Below are 24,001 nucleotides of genomic sequence, written 5' to 3' on the forward strand. Positions count from 1 at the left end.
AGACTTATCCACCACCCAATTTAAGCCTCCTGGCAGAGGGAAGGTTTTCACTCAGTATTTGACAGTACCTAGCTCCATCCGTCCTCCCGTCCACACGGTGAAGTAGCCCTGTGCGGAAAAGCATCCTTAAAAACAATGTTGTCACCTCCCTGTTTGACAGTAGAGATGGGGTTCTTGGGGTCATATGCAGCATTTCTCTTCCTTCAAACATGATAGATTGAGGTGATACCAAAGAGCTTAATTTTGGTCTCACATGACCACAGCACCTCCCAATCACTCTCTAAATCTACAAAGGTCCTCACTTGCAAACGTTAGGCAGGCCTGCACATGTATCTTCATTAGAAAAGTAGATTGCCAGCACTGTGAAATGTTCAACCATTGCAGTGTAAAGTATGACCAATGGTTTTCTAGGTGACTGAGGTTCACCAGATCATTAACTAACTTCTGCAGTGTTGTTTTAAGCCTATCTATCACCGTTCTCATGATCATGGGAACCCCACCAGGTAAAATCTTGTTTGTATCAGGTGCAGCTCAGGCGGACACAATGGTGAAGTCAGGGAGTGGCAGAATCAGAGTCTTTAATATAATTTCAGGAGGCCATCCAAAAGAGGAATGAATCAGGAACAAAAAGCTCTAAGAACTCTGGAGAGATTAAGGCTGGATTGCTCACAGTGAAAGAAAGACAATCTGGCACTGGCTTGAGAAAAAGCACTGCTTATATAGGGAAGACAATGAGGCACAGGTGGAGCACATTAGGGAGGAAGCAGATCACACAGCAGGAACTGGAAATTAAGACAGAAAAGACATGACTTCAAAATAAAACAGGAAGTGACAGCCAGAGGGTTAACTAGTCCTGACAGTTTGGAGCTCCTGACCAATAGATTGTTTGATGGTCAAGTTATTGTATTTTGTCACATCTGTACCAACAGTTGTCACCTGAACCTCCAGGGGTTTTGTAGTCCAGTCTGGTCTTGTTCAGGTCGACAATCTTCTCCCTTAAATCCACTGAAAGCGCTTTAGTGTTTTCCATGTTGGAGACTTTCGAGTCGGACTGTTCTTCTTCCTGTGGTTTAAATGGTGGAAGGCACCAATGACAAGGTGCAATGCCGCCACCTACTGCATTGGAGTGTGAGTCGGAGTGGGGTACTACCTAACTAGTACAGGTCTGATTGTTTCTGTGGACAGGTGCCTTTTCTACAGGTGAATAGTTCAAACAGGTGACTTTAATTCAGGTGTCGATTGGGAGAGTCTAACTGGTGTGTGTGTGAACCAGAATGGTTACTGGGGCATCAAATACTTATTTCCCTTAATGAAAAGCAAATAAATGTCCATATATTCTTTGATCTCGAATTCTTGATTTCTTCTTTGCGATTTTATCTCTCACTGTTCAAATGGACCAAACATTAGGATGACAGACTGTTAATTTGTTTTTAACTGGGAAAATCTACTTATTTGTTTACCCCTATCCAGGACTCCCTTGAAAAAGAGATTCTTAATCTCAATTTGACAATTCTTTGGTAAATAAAGGTTAAATAAAAAAAAATAAATTAAATACTTATTTCCTTTACTGTTGGTCAATAACCTGAACATATAAGCAGCACACAAGCACAAACACATTACACAACTTCTTATGTCCCCTGAGCCTTTACTGTTTGTAACGTCTATGTCTAATGTTTTCCTATATTAAATTTTCGCTCACAGATTTAACTACAATTTTTTTACTCTTTGCTTTAGCTGTGCTACATTATCATTATGTTGCAGGAGCACCCATTTTATGACCCAGTGATCATCATGCAGATCAATGGACCCAATGAGCAAAAAACGGTTTTATAAAGCTCTGCTGTCTTTTTTCTTAGACACAGTTAAGTCTTCATCTTCATTTTCACTGTCTTCACCCATTTTGCATATTTTTACATTTATGCTAATCTGACTTTTTTTCTTTTACTCCATTTATTATGTTTTTTAATCTTACTGATAATATTTAAGACAAAAAATGGCTAGCAAACAGTCTTAAGTTATAAAATGAAGGTACTGGTGTTATTTATGCTTCATTTCCTCTTGTAGATGTTTTTTTCAACATATGATTTTTACTAGTAGTAATGTGTTGTTTTTTTCAAAAGAAAAATAATTATAATAATATAAATTCAAAGCTAAATTTAAATATGAAAAGAAAGAAATCCAGCCTTATAGCGCTGTTCAATTTGTTTGATATCCAGTTAAAAAAAGTAATCCATCATAATATCAATGTGGAGTATTTGACATTTAATTTCCATTTTCTTTCTTTACAGCAAGTATTATGTTCAGACTGTCCCCAGTGGTGAGTCATCAACTTCTCTGCACGTTTGTGCAGCAATGAAAAAAAGACAATTTACAAATCAAAGCTACAGTAAATAAGCAATTCGTAAATAAAGGCAATTTCCAAAAATTACAAATAGCACCAAGTTGACATACATTTCTTGCTCGAGAGGCCAAACTAGTGTCCACACAGAGGATGCTGGTGATGCTTATCAGGAGAAACCCATAGCAGCATTTTTAGCTTTTATCGTTGTTCCAGTTCAAACATTTACCAAAAACTACATTATCAATTTATATAAGTTAAAAAAAAGCTAAAAATGAAAAAAGAACTATAATCAGAGTAAAATGCCCTGTGCATTCAAACGCAAGGCAAATGTTGCTAGGTTATTTAACCAAATGTCCTTGTCTTCCACTTTTCACTCTGATAAATCAAGCAGACACCCAGGAAACCTGGAGCAGGTAGCTTATAGGAAATGGCTTTTATTGGCTGCATCCATGCAGGTAGCACTCAAAAAAGAAAGTACACAGAAAAAGAGCATTTATTTTAGTTTAATCACAAGCACACATACACAAAGGTTTTCTATCTAACGCCATAGTTCAAATGCCACTGGTCTAATTTTTGGTTGGCTGTTCAGTCTTTGATCTTCTTCTCAGCTCTGCAAGCTGTTCTGAATGTGTGGTCAAGGTGCCATTCACCTGGGCCAGATAGGTGTCAGAATGTCTCTCCAGCTCAGCTCTGATCCTCTCCAGGTGCTCCACCATGTCCCGCAGGTTGCTGCATTGCCCTTCCACTTGGGTCACTCTGCTGTCAACATGCTTCACTTCCTCCTGAACGCCCATGGCGGTGCTGCGGCAGCCCTGCAGCCCCCCGGTCAACTGTCTTTTTAAGGATGCCAACTCTTCCTTCAGCTGAGCCAGCCGCCTCTCGCCAGCTCCAAGGAGAGAGGCTTGATGCCCCATAAGTTTGGTGAGTCCTTGCAACTGGTTGACAAGCTGATGTTCCCTCTGCTCCCATGATGAGTTAGCATGGCCCACTTCAGTTGCAATAAAACTTAAAGAGTCTCTCAGGCCCTTCAGAGTACGGTTCACAGAGTTGATATTGACTTTAAGCAGTGTGATCTCTCCCTGAACCGTGCCCTCTGTAGCTTCCTGTTCAGTCCGGATGAGCAAGTTATTCAAGGTGGTGTTAAGGCGGTCCAGCCAATTGGAATGGAAGTTCAGACGATCTGTCATTTTCTTCCCCATTTCCTGACACTCCTCTACTACAGTGCCACTGACACCACCTGCTGGTGGGGCGCAGAGTCCACAAGAGGATGTGCAGAGATGTTCTAAGTCTACCAAATGTTTCTGTATCCCACTCAAGTCTCCCTCCACTTTTGTCCTCAAGGACTCAATGGCTGTCTCCAGGGCAGGGATTACTTGACCATCCAGAAGACTTGAAGTGCTGGCATTATTGTGCAACTGGTTCTTATCAGAAAATCCAATGTCTCCACCAGATCTGCCACCACTTGTAAAGGGCTTACCCTTTATGTCCACTAAGGGGGTCTGGATATGGGTCTCTGAGTGGATCCTTTGTTCAGTGAGAGTTGTCTTCAGATGACTTTGAGATCCTGTCAGATCTTGGACTGACCTTTGCAGCCACAGCAATTGCTCAGACAAGTTGTTCACCTGCAATTGCAAAAATTTCTTTTTAAAACAATTGTGGAACAAATGTGGAAAAAAATGTATGGCATCACATGAAAGTGTCACTTTCTCATCAAAAGTCAGATCAGAAGAGCAACATTTGTGATCATCTTTATTATGATGAAACATAATTCTAGTGATCTCTTCTGTATTGTACAAAATGTAACCATGGTTACATAAAAGCCCTCTTTTACCTGTCCGCAGCAGCTCTCGGTCAGAGTTAAACCCTGGATTTGATGTGGCAAAGGCCCAGACTCTTTTTTGCCAATGGTTTCTGTGCCATCCAGTCGCTGCTGCATCTGCTCCCATCCATTCAAGCACTCCACATGACACTGCTTCTGCACTACCTGGATCTTCTCATTGTAGTGTTTCTCCAGGCTGTCCAGACGATCCTCAAAGTGACTGTAGATCTCTGTCCTCAACCTTGCTAGCTTATCATCTAAGATTTCCTCCAGATGAGAGGTCAAGCCAGGGGTAAGAACGGGTCTGCCTTGGACTTCTGTCACTATGCTTTTTAAGTCACCAAATCCATTGAGAGTGCTAAGTCTGTCTGCAAGGCTGGCTACCACCCCATTAAGGGTTCTTAGACTGTGATTGAAACGTTGCAGGTCTTTGTCCATGTGGTTCAGGCGTTCTCCAGTCACTCCTGAAATGAAAAATGTCTTTCCTTTAATTAGGAGTAAAAGTATTTAGGAAAATGAAGAATGGGCCTATATACAACATTTTGAAAATGTTATAAGTCATGTTGTCACAAGATTTCTACTCTTCAAACCTTCAGTTTGCAACTGGAGAATCTACACAGAAGAGCAGCAAAAAGACATCTGGATAAACTTTAAAAAGCCTGGTTGCTTTGAAGAACAGAAATCCTGTTTTAGACTAAAGAGAATTTATAGAAATAAGAAACCAGTATTTCTTTTGTGTGCAAGATTACCCAGTAAGAATTCTGTTCTCACCATGTGTGGGTCTTCCACTGACTGAAGGCACATGTCCTGTGGGCACACCTGGGAAGGGTTTGTCTGGATCTAGCTGGCCTCTTCCAGTAACTTCAGGCAGGGAGGGGTGTCTGTCACTGCAGGTTTCTCCTGAATATCCCGGACAACATCTCCACTCGAGCTCGGTCACCGTCTTAAAGCCCACCTTGTACAGAGGCTTGAAAAACGTCCTGTATCTGATGGAAGAAAAATCAATCTTTGTCAATCTTGCGAGAATGGAAAAGGAAAGTGTGGAGCAGAGCTTAGAAATCTGAACTAGACAAGAAGTGCCGTTTTTTTATTTAAACACATTTAAAGTTTTTATTGTATGTCTCCTTAATCTTATGCAAATTGTCATCATTCTCAAAAACATGTTATTGTGTAAATTTTAAATGAAAAGTTGAGGCTTTTTTTGTGTCAGAGGATTATGAGCTCACTAGAGGGCAGCACTAACGCACAGTTTTCTTCTCAGATCTTCTCTTCTCAGATCTTTTTCTTGTGTTTTAGGTTAAGGCAGAGCAGTTGTTACCCATTCACATTTCAAAACTGAACTCATTCAACCCAGACTTAACATTTGAGTTTTGTTGTCCAGTTTACTTACACAACAACAGGACATTTCTGTCCCCAGATGCACTTGGTGGTGTACTCAGCCTTCACAAATGTTGCCACTCCGTCCTGCATGACACATGTGACGTTCTTCTGAACCATGTGGGCACAGTGGTTTCTGTGGATGAATAAGAGAGATGTTCAAGTTCCAAAGTATGCATGTTGGATCAGCCATTATAGAGATGTCTTAGATTTAGCTGAAAGGCAATGACTGCATGGTTGCAGATGCAACAAAGTAATTATTAAATTTGAAATTCACAAGCATGCAAGTTGATTAAAAGCATTCTGTCCTGCTACATTTTATGTCATCAAAGACTTTTCAAGTGAACTCAATGGAAAGAATTGGTTCTAATTGTGACAATGTACAAAGTCAAAAAGCACTAGAAAATGGTTTAATGGTTTAATGCACTTTAATCCTTGTTTTGGCATTGATATAAATGCATTTAAAAAAAGTAAAAGACAGATCTGTTTCAGACGTTTTTTTTATGTACTGTATTAAATGCTCTCCATTAACCATCCCACAAGGATTTAAGTAGTTCCAGAAAAAGCAGTGGACTCTTTCCCATCCTTACTCATATAGGTGCAAATACTTCAAAATATTCAAATGGCCTCAAACATTTTATACATTGATGTCAGTGAAGAAAGTGTTACTCGAGGTTAATATGTGTTTCTTTATGTTATTGAAGGGTTTTTGTTTTTCTTCCATAAGCAAAGAATAAAAGGTTTGCCCTTTTTTACCAAAAAAATCTTTATTTTTCCATTTCTTCACATCGCTCCTCTTAACTTTGGTCATCCCCTTAAATATATACATCTTATTCTGTCATGTTGAGTGATTTTCCATCCTAATGTTAGAAAAGGTCTTAAGATTTTTTTTTAAGGATAATTTAAAAAAAACATTTTTTTTGAAAGTCCTCTGGTTTTACCAATGTAAAGAGTTGTTGTAAATAGTCACAGGAAGTCTGCATTATTTAACTTTATGTGATTAATCTGATTTAAGTACTGCAGCTTCTGTGATGTCAACATGCATTACTAGCTTTGGTTTCCCTCTCAAGCAGCACTTAATCTGTTTACTGTTCTTCCTTCACATTCGGGAAGGCTAGAATGACTGTTAATTTTTCCTCTGGACTCTATGCAGCACAGGAAATAACGATCCGAACTCTTTGGGCTCACGTTTTTAGACATTTCTCATGTTCATCGGGGAGCTTTTAGCAGCACATGCAGTGCTATTTCTGCACAGCTGTTACAGGATGAAGAGTACTGTTCGGTGCAGAGGGGAAATGGGGGGGAGAAGGTTTACTCAAAAAATTCATGGAGCTAACAGGGAAGACAGTCAGTATTTTTGAGAAAAATCAGCACTCCTGCAGTCAGCTGCAACACCGATATGTGTGAGAGTTCTGGAGAGCACCCCTACACCACCAGTGTTAACATATGTTAGTACTAGTAAAGGGAAAGAGGGCAGTAACCTGGATAAAGAGCTCCTTTCATCCCAACCTGACAACCTGCTGCCAACTGTTATTGAAGATTCAGTTATGACCTGAACTGATGTGGTATGATGGGAGCTCCGAAAGCACTTTAAACTCACACACATGATTTCAACTGGATTACCTTCCACCCTTGAAAGCATGAACTGGAAATGAGCATTATTTGACAACAATCTGCACTGCACGCCACTCTCTGTCATATCCCCACCCAAGAAATCATTTCACAATAATAAATAGTTGTGATGTTTCAGTACAGCAGCAAATAATTAGCTTTTTAAGCTGTCATTTCTCCAGACCCCACCTGCAGACACTCTTTAATATCCTTCAGAGAGTCTTTACAGTGATCTCTCCCTGTGTTGTCATCTGTTGCCTTGAGCACAGAGCCAATTTTTTTTCTTTTTTATTCCTTGTTTTGTGTGTGTTTTTGTTTTTTTGTTTTTCCTGGCACAAACGCATTGATAAATATGTGGATGGGTAATTTGCCCTTCTTAAACCAATTAATGGAGGGAACAACAACTGAGCTCACATATTGGTTCGTCAGGTGCACATCTGGGAGACAGCCAGAGGCCTTGAGACTCGCATACAAAGAAAGAAAACCTCAGGAATCCAGATGTGCTGGAGAAAATGCAAAAAAAAGAAAAAAACCTCCTTCTGGGTTTTTGTTTCTCACACTGTTTCCTCAGCTCTCACCAACAGACGCAGGTATGGACCTTACTGTCTCACAGACAGGGGAGTGAAGGGCTCGGCACTACGGTGGCGGTCAAGCCAACAGCAGTTCAACTCATCTGCTATGCGAGAGCAGATTTTAACAGAGTGAATGTTGAGTTTGAAAGGTGGTGATTATAGCCTTGCAGACTATACAAGCACGATTTTAATCATTTCTGAATGTGAACACCTCTCCTCTGCAAAATCTCTATTAACATTTAGTGTTTTTGTCCCAATTGTGTTTGGCTGCTGCAGGTTAAGTGAGAACCTTGTTTCAGCTGTGCATGTGGGAAAATGTTTCTGAAGGAAAGCATGGCTAATTTGGCTATTTTCAGACAACAAAGTCATGAGCAATATGATCTGGCACAAGAAAAATACAAAAAGAAAGAAAAAATAAGAGATCTTATTTTCTTATTTTACTGAAAAAGAGAGACACAAAGAGATGGAAGCTCAAAGGAATAAAAACAAATGATGTGTTTTAAAGCACTTTTAAATAAAAGATGGTCAGAACTTTTCATATTCAGGGAATTGTAAATTTTTATGCCATCATTTTAAAACAGCTGGCACTAAGAAACATAACACACCACTGCTAGATTATAATACTTAATTTAACCACAAAGCTACAACGTTTTTATAATCATAGAAAGGATGTGTAAATCTCCTTTTTCTCAGCTGTTTGCTTTAAGAAACATCTCCCATGGATGTCTTGTTGCATTTGCCCAACTCATAAAAACTAAAACTGAAGCTGTTGTTTAAGTATTTGGGGTAACTTAGTCCATATTTACTTCATAGGGGTGCAGTCATCTTGGAATACACGGCTCAGATGACTGGGGACCTCGACCTGGGTTGTGCCAATTTTTATTTCTTTTTTTTTTGGGTGTTTTTCTGGAAAAAAGTTCCAACTTTTTTTGTTTTTTTCACACTGCAAGGGTGTATTCACTTCAGGAAAGTTCATTGGTCTGCGTCATTGGTCTGAATCGATTATGGGACGATTGTGTTGTCATTGATTGTGTTGGACCAATATTTTTAAACGGAAGCATATGTGTGACAATCGCTGCAAGAAAAGGGTGGGAAAATGTAACTTTAGAGGAAAAATAATGGAGGTCTTGCTTTTGTCAGAATAATAAATGTAGTTGTACTTTCTGACAATTATTCTGAGTTTAAGGAGAAGCTGCTTTAAATTTTAAGGATCAGATTAAAGCAACTTTGTGAAAATATAATTAAAAAGCAATACCACAACAAGGGTGGGATTGTTTAAATTTGCTTCTTCCCACACCCTTTCAAGCAAAAAATCAAACTCTGCTTGACTTTGATTTAAAATCCTTGTATATAAAACACTATATAAAACTTGTACACGTAGTACATTACTGCAGAAAAGTGTATTATGAGCACTTTACATTGTCAAGAAGGCATTATCTTCTTATCTTTGTTAACTTTTCTCAATTTTCTAATCAGTTTTACATCAACTTTATATCTACAATAGATTTGATATACTGTATCTGTGTTTTGTCATGTTTTATTGTATTATTCTATAATTTATGCTTGAAATAAACCAATAAATCAAGTCAAATTTGGACACATTCTGGCTCCTGCGTGCCATATGATTTTCCCCCAATGCCAATATTCGGTACCTTTTAGTTACCAAAAATGGTAAATGGTGTATACTTTAACCCTTGTGCTATCTTAGATGACCCCATCCTTACATTGACGTGTTATTACCATGACAAAGGTGGATGAAGGTGGAAAGATTTCATGTTATCCATGGACACCAGTGAAGATCACAAATCATTGAAGAAAAAAGGTTCAGAGCAGTGTCTAGTGGGTCTAGATGACCCAACTCCCAATGTTAAAGTGCCTAGGATTGTTCATGCACACACACATTCAAACACTGATGGCAGCTCTACTGCCATGGTGTGGGGTTCAATGTCATACCCAAGGACACTTTAACACATGGGCAGGCAACCTGAAATTCTCCAATCAGAGGCCGAGCGCTTTACCTCTTTACAACAGCCGGCGTAAGGGTGGTTATTTGGTGTTTTTCGGATATACTCATTAGGAACATAAACATTAAAATGGATGAAGCCTATCAGAAAATGAGTCTTATTAATTTAAATGGAAATTGTTCCTTTTTTTTTGTTAATTTAATTAAATTAAATTTAATTTGATTAAATTAATTATTATTTAATTAAGTTACTGAAAACAAGCAGAAAACATTTTTGTTTGTGCCATTTTTCCACCTTATCAAAGCCTTTCTGTTTTGAACAGTTACCTTTTGGACAGTAAGCCTTTTGATTCTGATTACAAAAAGTTCAATAGTAATGCCACACACCGGTTGTATAAGTCAAAAAGTGATAATTTTCTGTAATGTGTTACTTTTGTAATGAATTACTCCCAATTATAGTGCTAAAAGTAACTTCTGTTGGCTTCAATTTAGACTGCGTCCATGGTTTCGATCCACAGAGACTCAATGTCCCTGTGTTCGATTTCAGTGTCAGAGCATTACTCTTCCAAGAGTCCTGAAGCATAGCTTTATCCAGGACAATGACCAAGGGACTGCAGGTGACTTGATCAATAAATCTGTGAAACAGCCTGGTGCACTGACTTTGGCTTAATGTTCTTCCCATCCTTCCCCCAGATCTGTCACAGTTTCTCATCTAAAGTGCAGTGCACAGGTCATTGTTCTTGTTACGTGGAGTAGATGGAAATGTCATTAGTTCTGGACAAAATGAGACCTTTGCCACAAAAGACCTTTGCCACAAATGTTCCCAGAGTTATTTAAAACACTTTTTCACATTTTTTTTCTGTAATTTTTGCTGTGCTTCAAAATATTTTCCTTGTGAACACTAAAAGAAAATACCCTGAATAAGGACAAGTGTTTTTCCAGTGATCCCACACCCCTTACAAACCACCCATTCTTCTCTGATCTGACTGATTTAAAGCCAAATATGTGTTCAGTAAAAAATGTTCTCACTTACACACAGATAAATCCTGGTTGTGAACCTGCTAACTTAGTCTAAGTGTCTTGCTCTTCTATCAAATTAGTCTTCATCATCATTGGCACATGGCATTTTTGGACTCCTGGTCTATTTCCACAACAAATACTTCTAGCGTAGCATTACAGTTTTATAGCCTCCCTTGAGAAAAGTAGAATTCCCATCACATGCAGACTTTTCTTTTGGTCAATACTAAGCTTCCACCCTTTTCTAAGCTTGCATTAAATTTCTTTCCCACTTCTCATAAATTTGTTTCCTCTTTTACTTAAAAATGTGTGAAATGCAGTTAATCTCTGTTTAACGATCACTGCATACCAGTCAGGCTTTTGTACATGTTTCCAATAATGCATTTTCTGATATTTCATGAAGCCCCTCTCAGTCAGTTTATCACTGGTGCCCTCAGAAATCTCTCTTGTTTTGACACAATGGCATTAAATGGCCCCCCTTCCCCGTTGGTAAGCACACTCTTACTTGCAGGGGGCCTGACTGTTTGAACCCAGGCCACTTTTCACAGCTAGAGACAGATTTATCACAGGTTTGCAGCTCTTAGCAACACGTGCAATCTTAAATATGACCGTACACAACTATATATGGTGCATCAAGTCCTCTAGGGACAATGCTTCTTCATAGATTTTTTTAATGATGGCTATCTCCGGACAGCTGGCACGTCTTTGATCTTCATGATCCGGGAAGACTGAGGCTACTGATGGCTAATGATTGAGGTTAAAGATAAACCCAGCTCAAACACCTGGGGGATCACTCTGTCATTCGAAGGAAAGGTCAACCAGGCCAGCCCTCATTATTGAAGCTCCAAAGCAGATTGTCAGCTAAATGGACCTGGATTTTTCAACTGTTATCATTTACCAAAGACCACAAAAAACAAAATGTGTTTTTTTAATCATCTGTTTTTAATGACTCAAAATCATATTCTTCATTTTTTGGGAAATAATTTGGTTGTTTATTCATGTTAACTAAAGTTAATTGCATGTCAACAATGAGAAACACAGCTGTACACCATAATCTTTAGGCATTTACCAAAGCATAATCTGCTTCTCTCAAGGTATTCTTAAGATTTTCTGCTCCATGGTTCAATTCGTTAGGTTCCTTGCTAATACTTTGTAAAAGGAAAGATTTCAAAATGAGTAAAAAGTGAGTAGTCAGCTACAAATAAAAGAGACTACTAAAATAAGTAATTGAATGGTTTGTCAAATGATTGCAAATGAAGATAAAACAGTTCTTACAAATGTCTATGTTAGTGCTAGCTCAACTTTTATTCATTTATTTAAAGTGAAGTAGTTTTTAACAAAATAAGACTTTAGGAGTTTACTTAATTATAACAAGGGACAATGTAAAAAGACCATAGATCATGTGAAACACGAAAAGATCTGTTGTGTCTGGTCATAGCAAAATAGCTCATTTCCACCTGTAGTTCCTAGGAAATTAAAAACAGAAAAGTAAGAAACAAAAGCAAAAACAAACAAAATTTCAGAAATTCAACAGAGTGGGTTGATGTGATAAATGCAGTAAAAAAACAGAGCAGTTTAACAGAAACGGAGAGAAGAGCACCAGATCAAGAAAATGTACGGCATATACATGTTTCTTTTCCAAGTGCTTTAATTGAGATTTTTGCATTTTTGGCTCTAATGATAAATGTAAAAATTGATGAAGAAGAAGAGATGCAGTCTTTGGATCACATGTGTTGCGTGTATCTCTGCAGACCAGCACAAATCTGGAAGGGTTCATTTAAACTTCATTGTACTTATACCACTAGCACTGTGTAACACTATAAATACAACAAATATCCAACAGTGGATGATGCATGGAAGCATGCTTCCAAAAGGAGAGAAGGAAAAACTGACAATAACAGAATTTTTGATAAGAATTGAATCCTTTACTTAAATTTATCTCATCAACATTGGCAATTGTAGAAAGAGAACAGAAAAACTACATTAAAACTTCAAGTAGTGTTCTTTTAGGCATGATTATGTTATTTTTGCCAAAACAAAAAAAAAAAAAAACTGTCGTTTTCCAGGACATAGTTTCTGCAGGGCGCCAATAGTTCATGAGAAATTCGCCTCTGAGTTGTGGGTAGGACTGCTGGTATGGAATAAGCCCGCCCCCTTCCCATGATTGATCTGTTTACGTGCTCTCCCGCTTGCTTACAGCCCCTCACAACCCCAACTTAACAAATGGTGAGCAATATGGAGCTATCCAGCCATACAGTTTTGAGCCATATGCCAGCTCAGACAGGAAGACAAAGACGTACATAGATCTATTTGTCTGCAAGTGGATGCATCAGAATGGAGAGTAGCAGGGAACTTTTGGCCCTCTGTAGTAACTGGGAGGTCAAACTTACAAGCTTTTTCCAATGGCATTTTGCTCCTGATTCACCTCGATTCAAATACAGAAATACTCAGAAATACAATTTTGATCCTAATTTTTTTTCTATATGTCCTTCATCATGATAAAAATACCACAAGAACATTTGAAATACACAAAAAACATAATTTTCATCGGAGTGGGTCTGTATGAGTTTTGTTGCATATAGCCTGTAAGAATAAAAATATATTTACCAATAAAGAACTGTTTGCAAAATAACTGGAGTTAAAGGGAGCTGTGGTGTTTACCGCCTAGTCTAACTCTTAGCGGGAGACTGGCTGCATTTCTCTATTCCACTGGACACTCTTCACAAACTTACAAGAACCTCTAACCTCTGTCAGCTTACTGACCTTTACCCCTTGATATCTGTTTCATACATCACAGAGAAACCTTCAGATACATTTCAAATCTGATCAGTGGTTAGACGTGGCATCTGGTGGGATCCCTTATGAGTTAAACAAAACCCGTCCCCTGATGATGAGTGTGTTTCTCCTGTTTTACAGTGGTACCAAGTGCAATGAGAGATCTACTTATGTGATGCAAGCTATGGTTCTGATATGCCTTTGTGTCCTGGGATTAAAAAACGTGTGACTGAAAGTAATTTTAACGTCACTTTCTCAAATTTATTATAACCCTGGTGCCAATACATGGAAATGTGGAATCTCTTAACCCCAGGTTTACCCCAAGGACAATATAGGCTTCTATGCAATAAAGCGCTGACAGTTCAGTGTTGTAACTGTCTAAGATGTCACAGTCGCTGAGTTTAGGATAATATATTTTTTTCACAGCAGCAAGTGGTTGCATTGACAGGGAGAAACGACTGTGAAATCAAATCACTCGCTTTGCTGCCAAAACATAGATGATAATTCAAAATGACGTCTAAATGTCTACGGTGCACTGACAGCAGATCATTTTTAATACGTTTATTGTCGTGAAAGTGGAAGATGGGTTTTCATTTTGTAAAATCCTAGGTAGACACATGCACAAATAGACCGGGACACACAGTTTTATGCACACGTGTTATTTTTAAGACTGTGTTTCCACTGGCCGGTCAGCCTGACAACAACCCAGCTCATATATCTGTAGTGGTGGTCTGATGGTGACACATCCCCTGAGGTCTTTGAGTCCCATCTAGGTCAGGACCTTTTGTATCAACAAAATAATAAAAGTCACAGGCACACAATAGTTTTTTTTTTTTTAACAGAATTAACCAAATCCTCAGGTTGAACTGTTTTGTCAGCTTCCTAATTATCCAAATGCCAAACCAATAATACGCTCCAAAAATAGCTGGAACAGTAAAGCTTTTGTCAGTTTTTTTTTAGGGTTCTGACAAGGAAAGTTATTTCTATTCTGTGCTTCTAGTCCCTCTGGATGGAAATCTGGACGGTTTGGATTCTGCGCTCAGTTACTTTCATATTAAATAAATTAAACTGTGAAACTATGATGTCTATATGCCTGGAGAAATTGATGCTGTCACAGGACAAAGTTGAGTTTGAGTTTTTAATTTCATGTTGTCAAACTAAAGCCTCAGTTTTGGAGTGGTTGGTGATTGTAGGTTTCCAGCATAAACTTCTTCTTTAAAGATTAAAATATGTTACACGTTCTATGGATCCCATTGTTTTCTAGAAAAACGTTTCCTCTGTCTTTGAGCAAAATTGTTTTAGAAGTTGTTTTTTAACATGTGTGTTACTCATGCATTTTCAGAGTTCCCTTTTTTCTTTCGGATCACAAAAACTGACTGTTCTTTTCAAAGTTTTTGTGTGAAATCATAAATATGCTTCCCAATGTTGACCTCACCTCTTTGAATCAACCATTTTGGTGATATTTTGGTTATACTTTTCCTTGCTTTCAGATATTTTTACTCCTACAAAATTCTGTATATTCTCATCTAAAATTGACCTAATGCCTGAGCGGGGATGTTTTTTCACCAACATGTTGCAGAAAACGTGTTGGAAAATCTTGGCTTTCCAGGTTAGCTCTGAACCAGAATTCTATGCATTACTGTCAAACCGGGAAGCTTTAATTTCACAAAAAAATCAAAATGTGAGAAATTTACTTTTTAACAAAGCATGCTGGGTATTTTTGTATATAGATTTTTACTGCACCCCACCTTGGTAGTTTGCACTGAACACCATACGGACATATAGTAGCCTATAAAATGTCATTTTCAACCAAACAATGTCAATTTGCACTGGAAGCAGCTGTTGTCAAGCTAAATACTTCTTGGCTATTTGGCTTGCTTTAGCCAACATACACATTCATAAATCATAAAGGCATATCTCGAGTAGTCAAATATGTGAAACCTGTGGCGCCCAGTGTAGCTTCATCGGACATCAGGATTACTCATAAAAACGAGGATCGTATTTTAACTTGAAAACGTGAAAGACAAAACCAAAGAGGTTCAGTGCACGCAGAGAAGATGCTGAGTGGAGGAGAGTGCTCGGGGAGAAGCAAGCAGGGCTGGACAATCAACAGAGTCCGATGAGAGCTTGAGCAGAGCAGCAGGTAGCTGGGGAGCTGTCCAAAGACATAACAGCTCTCCTGAGAAACCAAGCAAAAGAGATGGGGGATAAGAAAAGGGGAAGAAAAACTGAAAGGGCCCTGCAGGCTAAAGAGCCATTTCCATCCAGACAAAATATGTCCACACAGCTCTGTTTAATCTCTCAGCTGTCTCCCTGTATCATCCAGATGACTTGGTGCTCTGCTATTCCTCCAAACCAGTATGACCGTGGTATCATAGAAATTTCTGTGTGTGTGTATATATATATATATATATATATATATATATATATGTATATATATATATATATATATATATATATATATATATATATATATATATATATATATATATATATATATATATATATATATATATATATATATATATATGTTTGTTTTTCTCTTTTTGCTCACATGTGATTTATTGAAAACATGTTACTTCCCAAAAAAAAAAAAAAGTCTAATGGTTTTCATCATAATAATGGCAGATTTGTTGTGCCACTCCCTGGACAGCGGGTGTCCAGCTGGACTGTCAGTCACTCTAACTGATTCCAACCACATCCACAGAGGAACCAATATTCTTGTCATCATCTCTCTGCACCATACAGACCATAATTATGGTTTTGTTTATGTAATGCACATGCCTCTGTTGCTCCAGAATGTTTATCCCCCACCACAGATGGTTTTAGGTGTGAACCACAGAAGAGAGCTGATTTGGGGGTGAGACAGAAACAGAGCGTCAATTCAGGGATCCGTTACCAAGTCGATTCTCTAAGTAAAACCACATTTCTACTATTCACTGGTGACATGAGTTTTCCAAAGGATATACAGTATGAGACAGTTTCACTTTATATTTGATTCCTCAACTTTTCGTATCCTCGGAAAGAGAAAGAGGGAGCATGTTAGTGGCAGCATTCCCAAAAGACTTACTTGTGACGAGTCATGGGCTTGTTTGGTGAATGCTGAGGGTTGACTCCAGCTTTGTAAAGGTGGTATCTGTGTCCAAAGAAAGGGTTGATCTGGCCTCCATAAAAAGTTCCTTTACTGTCCACCACAAAGAGGAAAACTCCCAGCAGAAAGAGATGTGCAGTTAGCAGGTACAGCTTGGTCCTCATTGTTTTTTTGTTTTCTTGCTGTTTGTCACTTTAAAAACCTTAATAAATTCCAAACTCTTGGGAATGCAAGGATCTGTCGGTGAAAATGCTGGAAAAAGTGGTTGCTTCAAGTTTTTCAGTTCCCCATCGCATATGAAGTCCTGAACTCTTCCTCAGTGGGCCCTGAAATGAGCACGCAGCTCAAACAGCAGCAGCATCTTCAGCATCTTGTGGTCACAGTTTTCACACAAATCCAAAGGTCTGACAGCACAGAGTAGAGCTGAGGGTGAGCTAGTGAGTTAGGGGGGGGGGAATGGAGGGCAAGACAAACAACATAAAGGTGTGCTGGAGGAGGGGACAGAGGGAAAAGATGAGACAAGCGTGAGTGTGTCTAAAGTTTCAGCTCCATGTACACACACAGGCAAGAGTGCATGAAACCCAGCGACGAGGCTCAACCCTCAAGGCAATCTGTCGTCTGTGTGAGTGAGTGTGCTGCTCTGCTGCCTCAGAGGGGGCAGGCGCACACACAGGCTGGATTTGCATGTCCCACCCCAACTCCAGCTTGGGTGCTCTACATGAGGAGGGGACTGACTGCAGTGACTCCCTTTTATAAACTGCAATGCAAGTAAAACTCTCAAATTAAATGAAAGAAGCAGCTCAAATTTTTGCACCTTAATTCCTGCTTTTGTTCCTCTTTGAGTCTGTTTTATTTCAAATGTGTGTCTTCACCCCCCTTTATGCTCCCTCTTTGCTTCAGCAGAAGCTCTACGTCAAAGCCAGGCCCCAGAATGAGCTAGCCTGTGAGTCGCTGCAGAGCCGAACACAATGGGACCTCCGCCCTCCTTCAAGCGGTCAGTCATTAAACATCCCTACAACAGCTTCAGTTAACAACCACACCCTGACCCCCTGCCTCTGTCTTGTCGCTCCTCCATTTGGTTCCCTAATTCATGCATAACTGCCTCCTGTGTCTGTCTATGGATTTTCCATGGGAAGTATTCAAGCAGTTCAACTTCTTGAATAAAGGAGTGACAGTGTTTGATCAGGGTATGAAAAAGCATTTGTTGGGCCATAAAAGATTTCTATAAACTTTCATGAAAACCTGTCGGTCTCAATCACATGTTACCAGTGAACTGGCCAGTGTTCATAATGGAGGACCGAATAAAAGGGCCTGTGATATGAATTTACAGTATTACAAACTCTCTGAACCAAGGCTTAGGTTGGAAAAAGATACAAATTCTGAATAAAATCGTGTTTTTGGTGTTTTTGACATGTTATTGCGACATTTTCTGATGATGGAGGACATAAAGAAAATTAAATACAAAATTGCATTTCTGAGTATTTCTTTATTCAAATCATTTCAAATCAGGAGCAGATGAAAAAATGCAGTTTAAAAAATAGCTTATTTGTAATGTAATAAATACGTTGGGCAGTCCACAAGCTCCCTCCTTCACTCTAAAAAGCTGCATTCACACCGGGCGTGTGTTGCACATTCAAGAATGTGCTATACGCAGTTTCATTGACGCCAACCACCCCAGGGTGTTCACACTGGACAAGCACTGGACAGGGAGAGTGTGATACGCAGGGGCTCCTTCTTCCATTGTTTTCTACTGTTTACTAGTGCATGTCCAACACCTAGTTGAAAGAGGCTTGGTGTGGAATGTCAAAGTAGTGCAAATCTTATGATTCTTGCTCCAGGCTTTTTCTTTCACAGCTCTATTCCGATATATGAAACACTTGGTGTCATAGAATTCCAGCCGGGCACAAACTGCAATTCATAATTTCTCCTCCATGTTGAATCTTTACAACCAGTTGGCACTGCCATGATTCAAAAAGGATGCTACCCATACGTCACTCCTAAATCTGAGTCCCTGATTGGTCAAAGTTCAGCTGTTTCGGGAGTTAGCAGTCAGAAGTTCAACTGCTTAAACTTTCAGTGTGCAATCAATGAACGTTCAGTTTGGACGAAGAGCCCCAGACTGGACTTAAAACTTGCGTAGTGACGCGTGAACAAGGGTTTAGGTGGGTTTACATAGATAGACCTTTTATTGAAAATGGTCTCTTGAACGTAAGTCGACACAGCCTGTGCGAATGCACCTTAAGTCTGGGAGAGGGAGGGGGGATGGGATGGTTCTTCACCAAAAGTCCTGCCCACAACTCAGAGGTGAGATTCTAACAAAGTCCTGCTGCTCTGCTGAAACTATCCGCCGGAGAAAAAACACGCTTTATTTTATTATTTTGGCTAAAAATGTCATAATCATAATTAAAAGAACACTAGGAACACTTGTGAAATAAATCAAAAGATGATCAGAGTGCAATATAGGACTACAAAGGAGTAACACACAAAAACAAAATAAATAAATACATTTTAGAATAAATAGTGGACTAAAATAAAAACCACGTGGCAAAAACCTATTCAAGTTTATTGAAACAGCATTTTAACAGAATGAAGAGTAGACCAAACTGATTCTTAAGTCGAATCAAGGAAATAAAAATAAGTTACAGTTAAGAATATTTAGACACACACTGATAAAGCTGCATTAACTCTGGTCTGATACTAAAAGAAAATGTGTATATCTTCCACTTTATCCTGAAAAAGATATGTTCCGAACAATTGTTCTGGAGGGTAATCCTATTTAGTGTAATTCGATTACTGGTAAGTGAGTTGCAGAAGGTCTTTGGTTCTATAAATAAGTTGGTACTTTAATGTACTCTAAATCTGGACAGAAACTTCTCTTCTTAATGACTCTGTAAATGTGCAATGAATTTTCCTGTTTTTTTTCAGAGATTTTTTTAGACAAACTGAAGGTTAGATAGCTCTGTAATTCTATAAAACGTCTTCACCAAGGACAGGCTTGTTAAGTAATGGCTTCATTATAACTTACTAAAATATTGTAGGGAATGGCCAGTTTAACTACAAAATGATCAGATTGAGAACATTGGTGGTAACAGATAAACCATGAAGGATATTTTTGAGGATGTTGATGGCTTAGAAACCTGAACTAACAACTTTTCTAAAGATTTTTCTTTTTAAAGTGAGATACACAGATGGACCTTTTTGTGTTAGGAAAAAAGGCACATTAGATATATCAAAACATGATTTGAGGTGAGAACAACTAGACTGTATTAGTGTGTGTGTTTTGTTTGCTATCACCACTTAAGTGAAGTGACTATCAGTATCAGAACTGGAATGTAAAACGGCAAAGACAAAACTTTGATGTGAATGTAACAGTTTTCTAATCAGTATGCAGTGGAGGGAAGCAGGATTCTAGAAGATACAGTATGTATATAAGAAGAGGTCATCAAGGAAAGGCGTGTTTCCAAGCTGTATCCGTGAAAATCAGTGAGTCTGTCACATAAATATGTCAGCACAAAACTCCACGTTAAGAACTGTGTTGTTGATGCCAAGTCAGTTCTACGGCACACCATCTCCAGTAGGTTGAAATTCCAAGACAGCCAACAAATTTGAATAAGCAAAGAGGGAAGTAAAACATTCTTGATCATTTCGACTCAGGGTATCCTTACGCCAAGGCAATCCAGACAATGTCTGAATACATTTTGCTTAAAAATACCACTTGTTTGACTTCTGTGAATGCCATATTCGTAGCACAATTCAGTGTGTTGTAAGGTCGGCCACTAGAGTTTGGCTAGAGTAGGATCATAATAGTCGCATAAAATTCGTTGCACATGTCAACTCAGTATATCCCCAATATAAGACAAACTGCAAACAACATTGTGCTCCATTTAACTTAACATCCATAGTAATAATAAAAAATAAGCAATTTTGATCCAATGTTCTTTTTTACACACCTGCTTGCACATTTGTTCCCCCCATTTATTGGTAGGTGGAAAATGGACAAAAAGAAACCATAAAACATCTATTGAGTGTGAAACAATGACTCGTAGACTCAGGACCAGATCATTATGAACAATGTCTACTCTGACACAAGTCAGATGCACTTATAATCTAATACTGATGAATATTGATTGCCTGTTGTGAGTTGGTGCCGATTCCACTTAGACTGCTTAAAGCACTGATGAAACATGATTTTAATTGTTACAGAAAAAATGTCTGAAGTCCGCGTTTCAGCTGCTCCAAACATATTAGCACTAAACTTTTGATGTTGGGTCTTGCTTGGATTTAAAGCATCCTGCTTTCCTGTGAAAGCATCACAGATCCATGCTGGTTGGTTGCAAGGATAGAAAAGGGCACACACGTGGATCATGTATGCACAGACACACGTAATGCAAGAGAAGACTTCCTCAGTGTAGGCCAAACTGGAAAATGTTCAAACAGTCGAGGAGATCGTGTATTAAGAAATACGGATTCTGCTGCTGATAATGCTAGAGAACATCAAGAAACACATGAAAAGAAATTGAGTTATGGCTCCTCAGACCCCTTCATCTCATTCCAAGGTATATGTTATGGTTTTCAAACAGTGTTGTGATGTTCTTTTATGTGGCCTTGGTATGAACATCTACTGTTTTTAATTCTGAAATATTTCGCAGCATGTGTCGGGTCCACCTCCTCTCTTTAAAAGAGTCTGCTCAGAAGCAGAGAGTCACTAAAAACAGAAACTGCTTAAAATCTAAGCGTTCTGAAAGAATGTACTCATCTTCCGACAAACATCTGGCAGAATTTTCACCGTTCTGTTTAAAGGGGTTGTCTAGAAAGGAATAGTCTCTTTTCTTCTTCATATTTTTTTCCTGTTCTGGTCGGGGCTGCTGGAACTGCGTTTTCTGCATGTGGTTTGGTCCACTGGAGTTCTTATTTCAGTCCAGAGAGCGGCATGTGTTAAAGCAATGAAAAAAAAACAAAATTGGTTCTCAATTTATTTGTATTCCTGGTCCAATCAAATCGAGTCTGAGGGACCACTTCAGTTTAGGGGCGAACAGAAATCTGACTTATTGCAAACCACCCAATGTTTAAGTTCTTCTGGAGGAAAAGTCACATGGTGAGTTAATTCCTTGGTGGTGTGACCCTTCATCACCTTCACGTAAAATGTGCTCGTTAACATGTGACACCAGCAATAAAAAAAGGTCTCTATCTACAGCAGTCTGAAATGGATGGTGATAAATTACTCACTCTGCCCACGCTGCAGAAATGAAAGACCACTCATGGTTTCCGACATAAGACAGGGGAGGTTCTCTGTAGCGATTCGGCCATGAAGCCAAATGTTCTCTACAGCAGGTTCATTTCCAATATGTACATTTAAACAACCATTCAAGTTCAATCAAACCAGTAAAATCAGCTTCAGCAAAGAACACAAAAAATGCATCACCTTCTTTTCTGTGAAGGAAATAAATATTTCTTTATTGTAACATTTAGTTTTATATTTCATGTGATCATCATCAATGTGCAAGTATTGACCACTATGTTGGCCGTCATCATACAGGGTTCAAAAAGTTGACTTTAGATGTGTTAGTCAAACTCGCCCGCTTAAGCCTTAGTCACGATTGCCCTATGGATGGATACAAGCTGTTTGTGGGTAAATTATGCATAAACCTGCAGTATACGGGATGCGTAGGAGGCCAAAAAGCAAGATTGTGGACCGCTCAGTGAACCCCTAGAGCAAAAATAGTCATGCACACATTTCTACGGGCAGGTGGCAGGTTTTTGAGAACACTTATACAAGAAGTAAGGGTAAGCAGGTGAGACGCAGGCATGCCGTACATTTTTTTTCAAGCCCCTCCAAATCCTTTGGACTGTGCAATGAGTCAGGGAGATCTGCTCACGCAGCCTCACAGTTATGCTACGTTCACACCGCTCACACCAGCCTCGGTAACGCACCTTTGAGCGACCGCTTTCAATAAAAGTCTATGTAACTCACCTATATGTGCGTTTTGGTCTTCAGCTTTCAATACTGTCATGTTCCCACATGGCTACACACATTTTTATGTTGAATTTCAGGCTCTACATACAATGTCATTGAACGAGCATTGAAAGTTAAACCACATCGAACTTTGACCAATCAGGGAAAAAAACTTTCAAAAGGAGAAAAGGACAACGATGTTAAGCCAGATGTTCAGAATTTTTTTTATTTGTTCTTCTGGTAGTAGTTGAGGTCATTTTTCCTCTTGATGTTGTTTGACACATGTCTCATGATCCATTCTAACACTTATACGCTGCTTTCTTCTGAAGTGGTGAGATGTAAACACCAACATTTATGCTTGCTGGCAAAGTGCAAAACTGTCACACACAGACATTGTAAATTGAACAACTGCCCATGTAACACAGCTAACGCACACACACAACTCATTGATATAAATATTTGTCAATTTCAAAGGTTCCTTAAGAACTAATTATCATGTAATATGATATCAACAGCAACTGAAGGGTTTTTCTTTTACTTGCACACCGCATCAACAGGTATGATCTTTTAAAGCCAAACATTGATGATCAGCACCAGACATACAGAAAGGAACAGCAGCTGCATGGCATCAGTTCCTTATTTGTTACCATTCACTCTTAATCAGCACTTTTCTGCTTCAGTGGTCCTACAGTGAGAAAATAACTTTTTGATGTAGAGTGCCGCCCAGCAATAAATATTTACTTTATGTCCATTTAGAAGTCCCAAAGTTTATGACACAGACCTGACATCAGTGCTGCACGGTGCTGAAAGAGTCTTTGCTTTCACAGGAGTAGGGTTCAAATTTAAAATGAGGGTGTGTTGCAAAAACAGTGAACACCCATCTTTGTGAAAGGTTCAGCTGATGGGCACAGTTTTCCATACAGTAGATAGTTTTATTGAATTAAGCTGGAAAAATGCCGTTGTCAAATTAAATTTCCAGCTTTTTTGTCTGGGGGAAATTTGGAAAACAAAAGCAACCTAACCAAGAATAATTTCTCTTTTACGTCTCAAACAAATATATGAAAATTTTAATGCTTCTTAGGTGAATTCACTCAGTTTAGGTATGTTCATAGCTTTTAAATTCCGTAAGATGTGATTTGCTGTGATCTATAGCAGCAGTGGCAGATGGAGTCTGTGATTTATGGGTCACTCACATGAAGCATGAGCTCATTTCAGCTAGCACAGCATCCGCAATCTGCCAAATGTGGTTGGTGCACTACAAAATTGCATACGATTTGTAATCAGTGCCGGCACTCTGCATGCACCAAGATACACACTCACACACACTGGATTCATTCTCCCCCCGGTGTGTAGAAAAGCCAGCATCCCGTCCACATCTGGTTTATATCACAGCAAGACCACCACCACCCAGCCCAGCTTTGTGCATGTAGCACACACACACATGTGCACGTGCACACACACATATCTAAACTTCTAAATCGC

At 39.0% G+C, this 24,001-nt stretch overlaps 1 protein-coding gene across 1 annotated transcript; it reads right to left on the bottom strand.

The window, feature by feature from the left end:
- Positions 1-2,247: 2,247 nt before the first annotated feature.
- Positions 2,248-17,202, bottom strand: emilin3 (elastin microfibril interfacer 3). Its single transcript, XM_004070755.4, has 5 exons — positions 16,546-17,202; positions 5,551-5,673; positions 4,932-5,146; positions 4,173-4,624; positions 2,248-3,963 (listed from the first exon to the last, which is right to left on the bottom strand). Exons 1-5 carry the CDS (start codon positions 16,728-16,730, stop codon positions 2,908-2,910), a joined length of 2,031 nt encoding a protein of 676 aa, XP_004070803.1. The 5' UTR covers positions 16,731-17,202; the 3' UTR covers positions 2,248-2,907.
- Between the last annotated feature and the right edge of the window lie 6,799 nt (positions 17,203-24,001).

Source organism: Oryzias latipes, chromosome 7, assembly GCF_002234675.1.
Source record: "Oryzias latipes chromosome 7, ASM223467v1".
In the NCBI taxonomy this organism is placed as follows: domain Eukaryota; kingdom Metazoa; phylum Chordata; class Actinopteri; order Beloniformes; family Adrianichthyidae; genus Oryzias; species Oryzias latipes.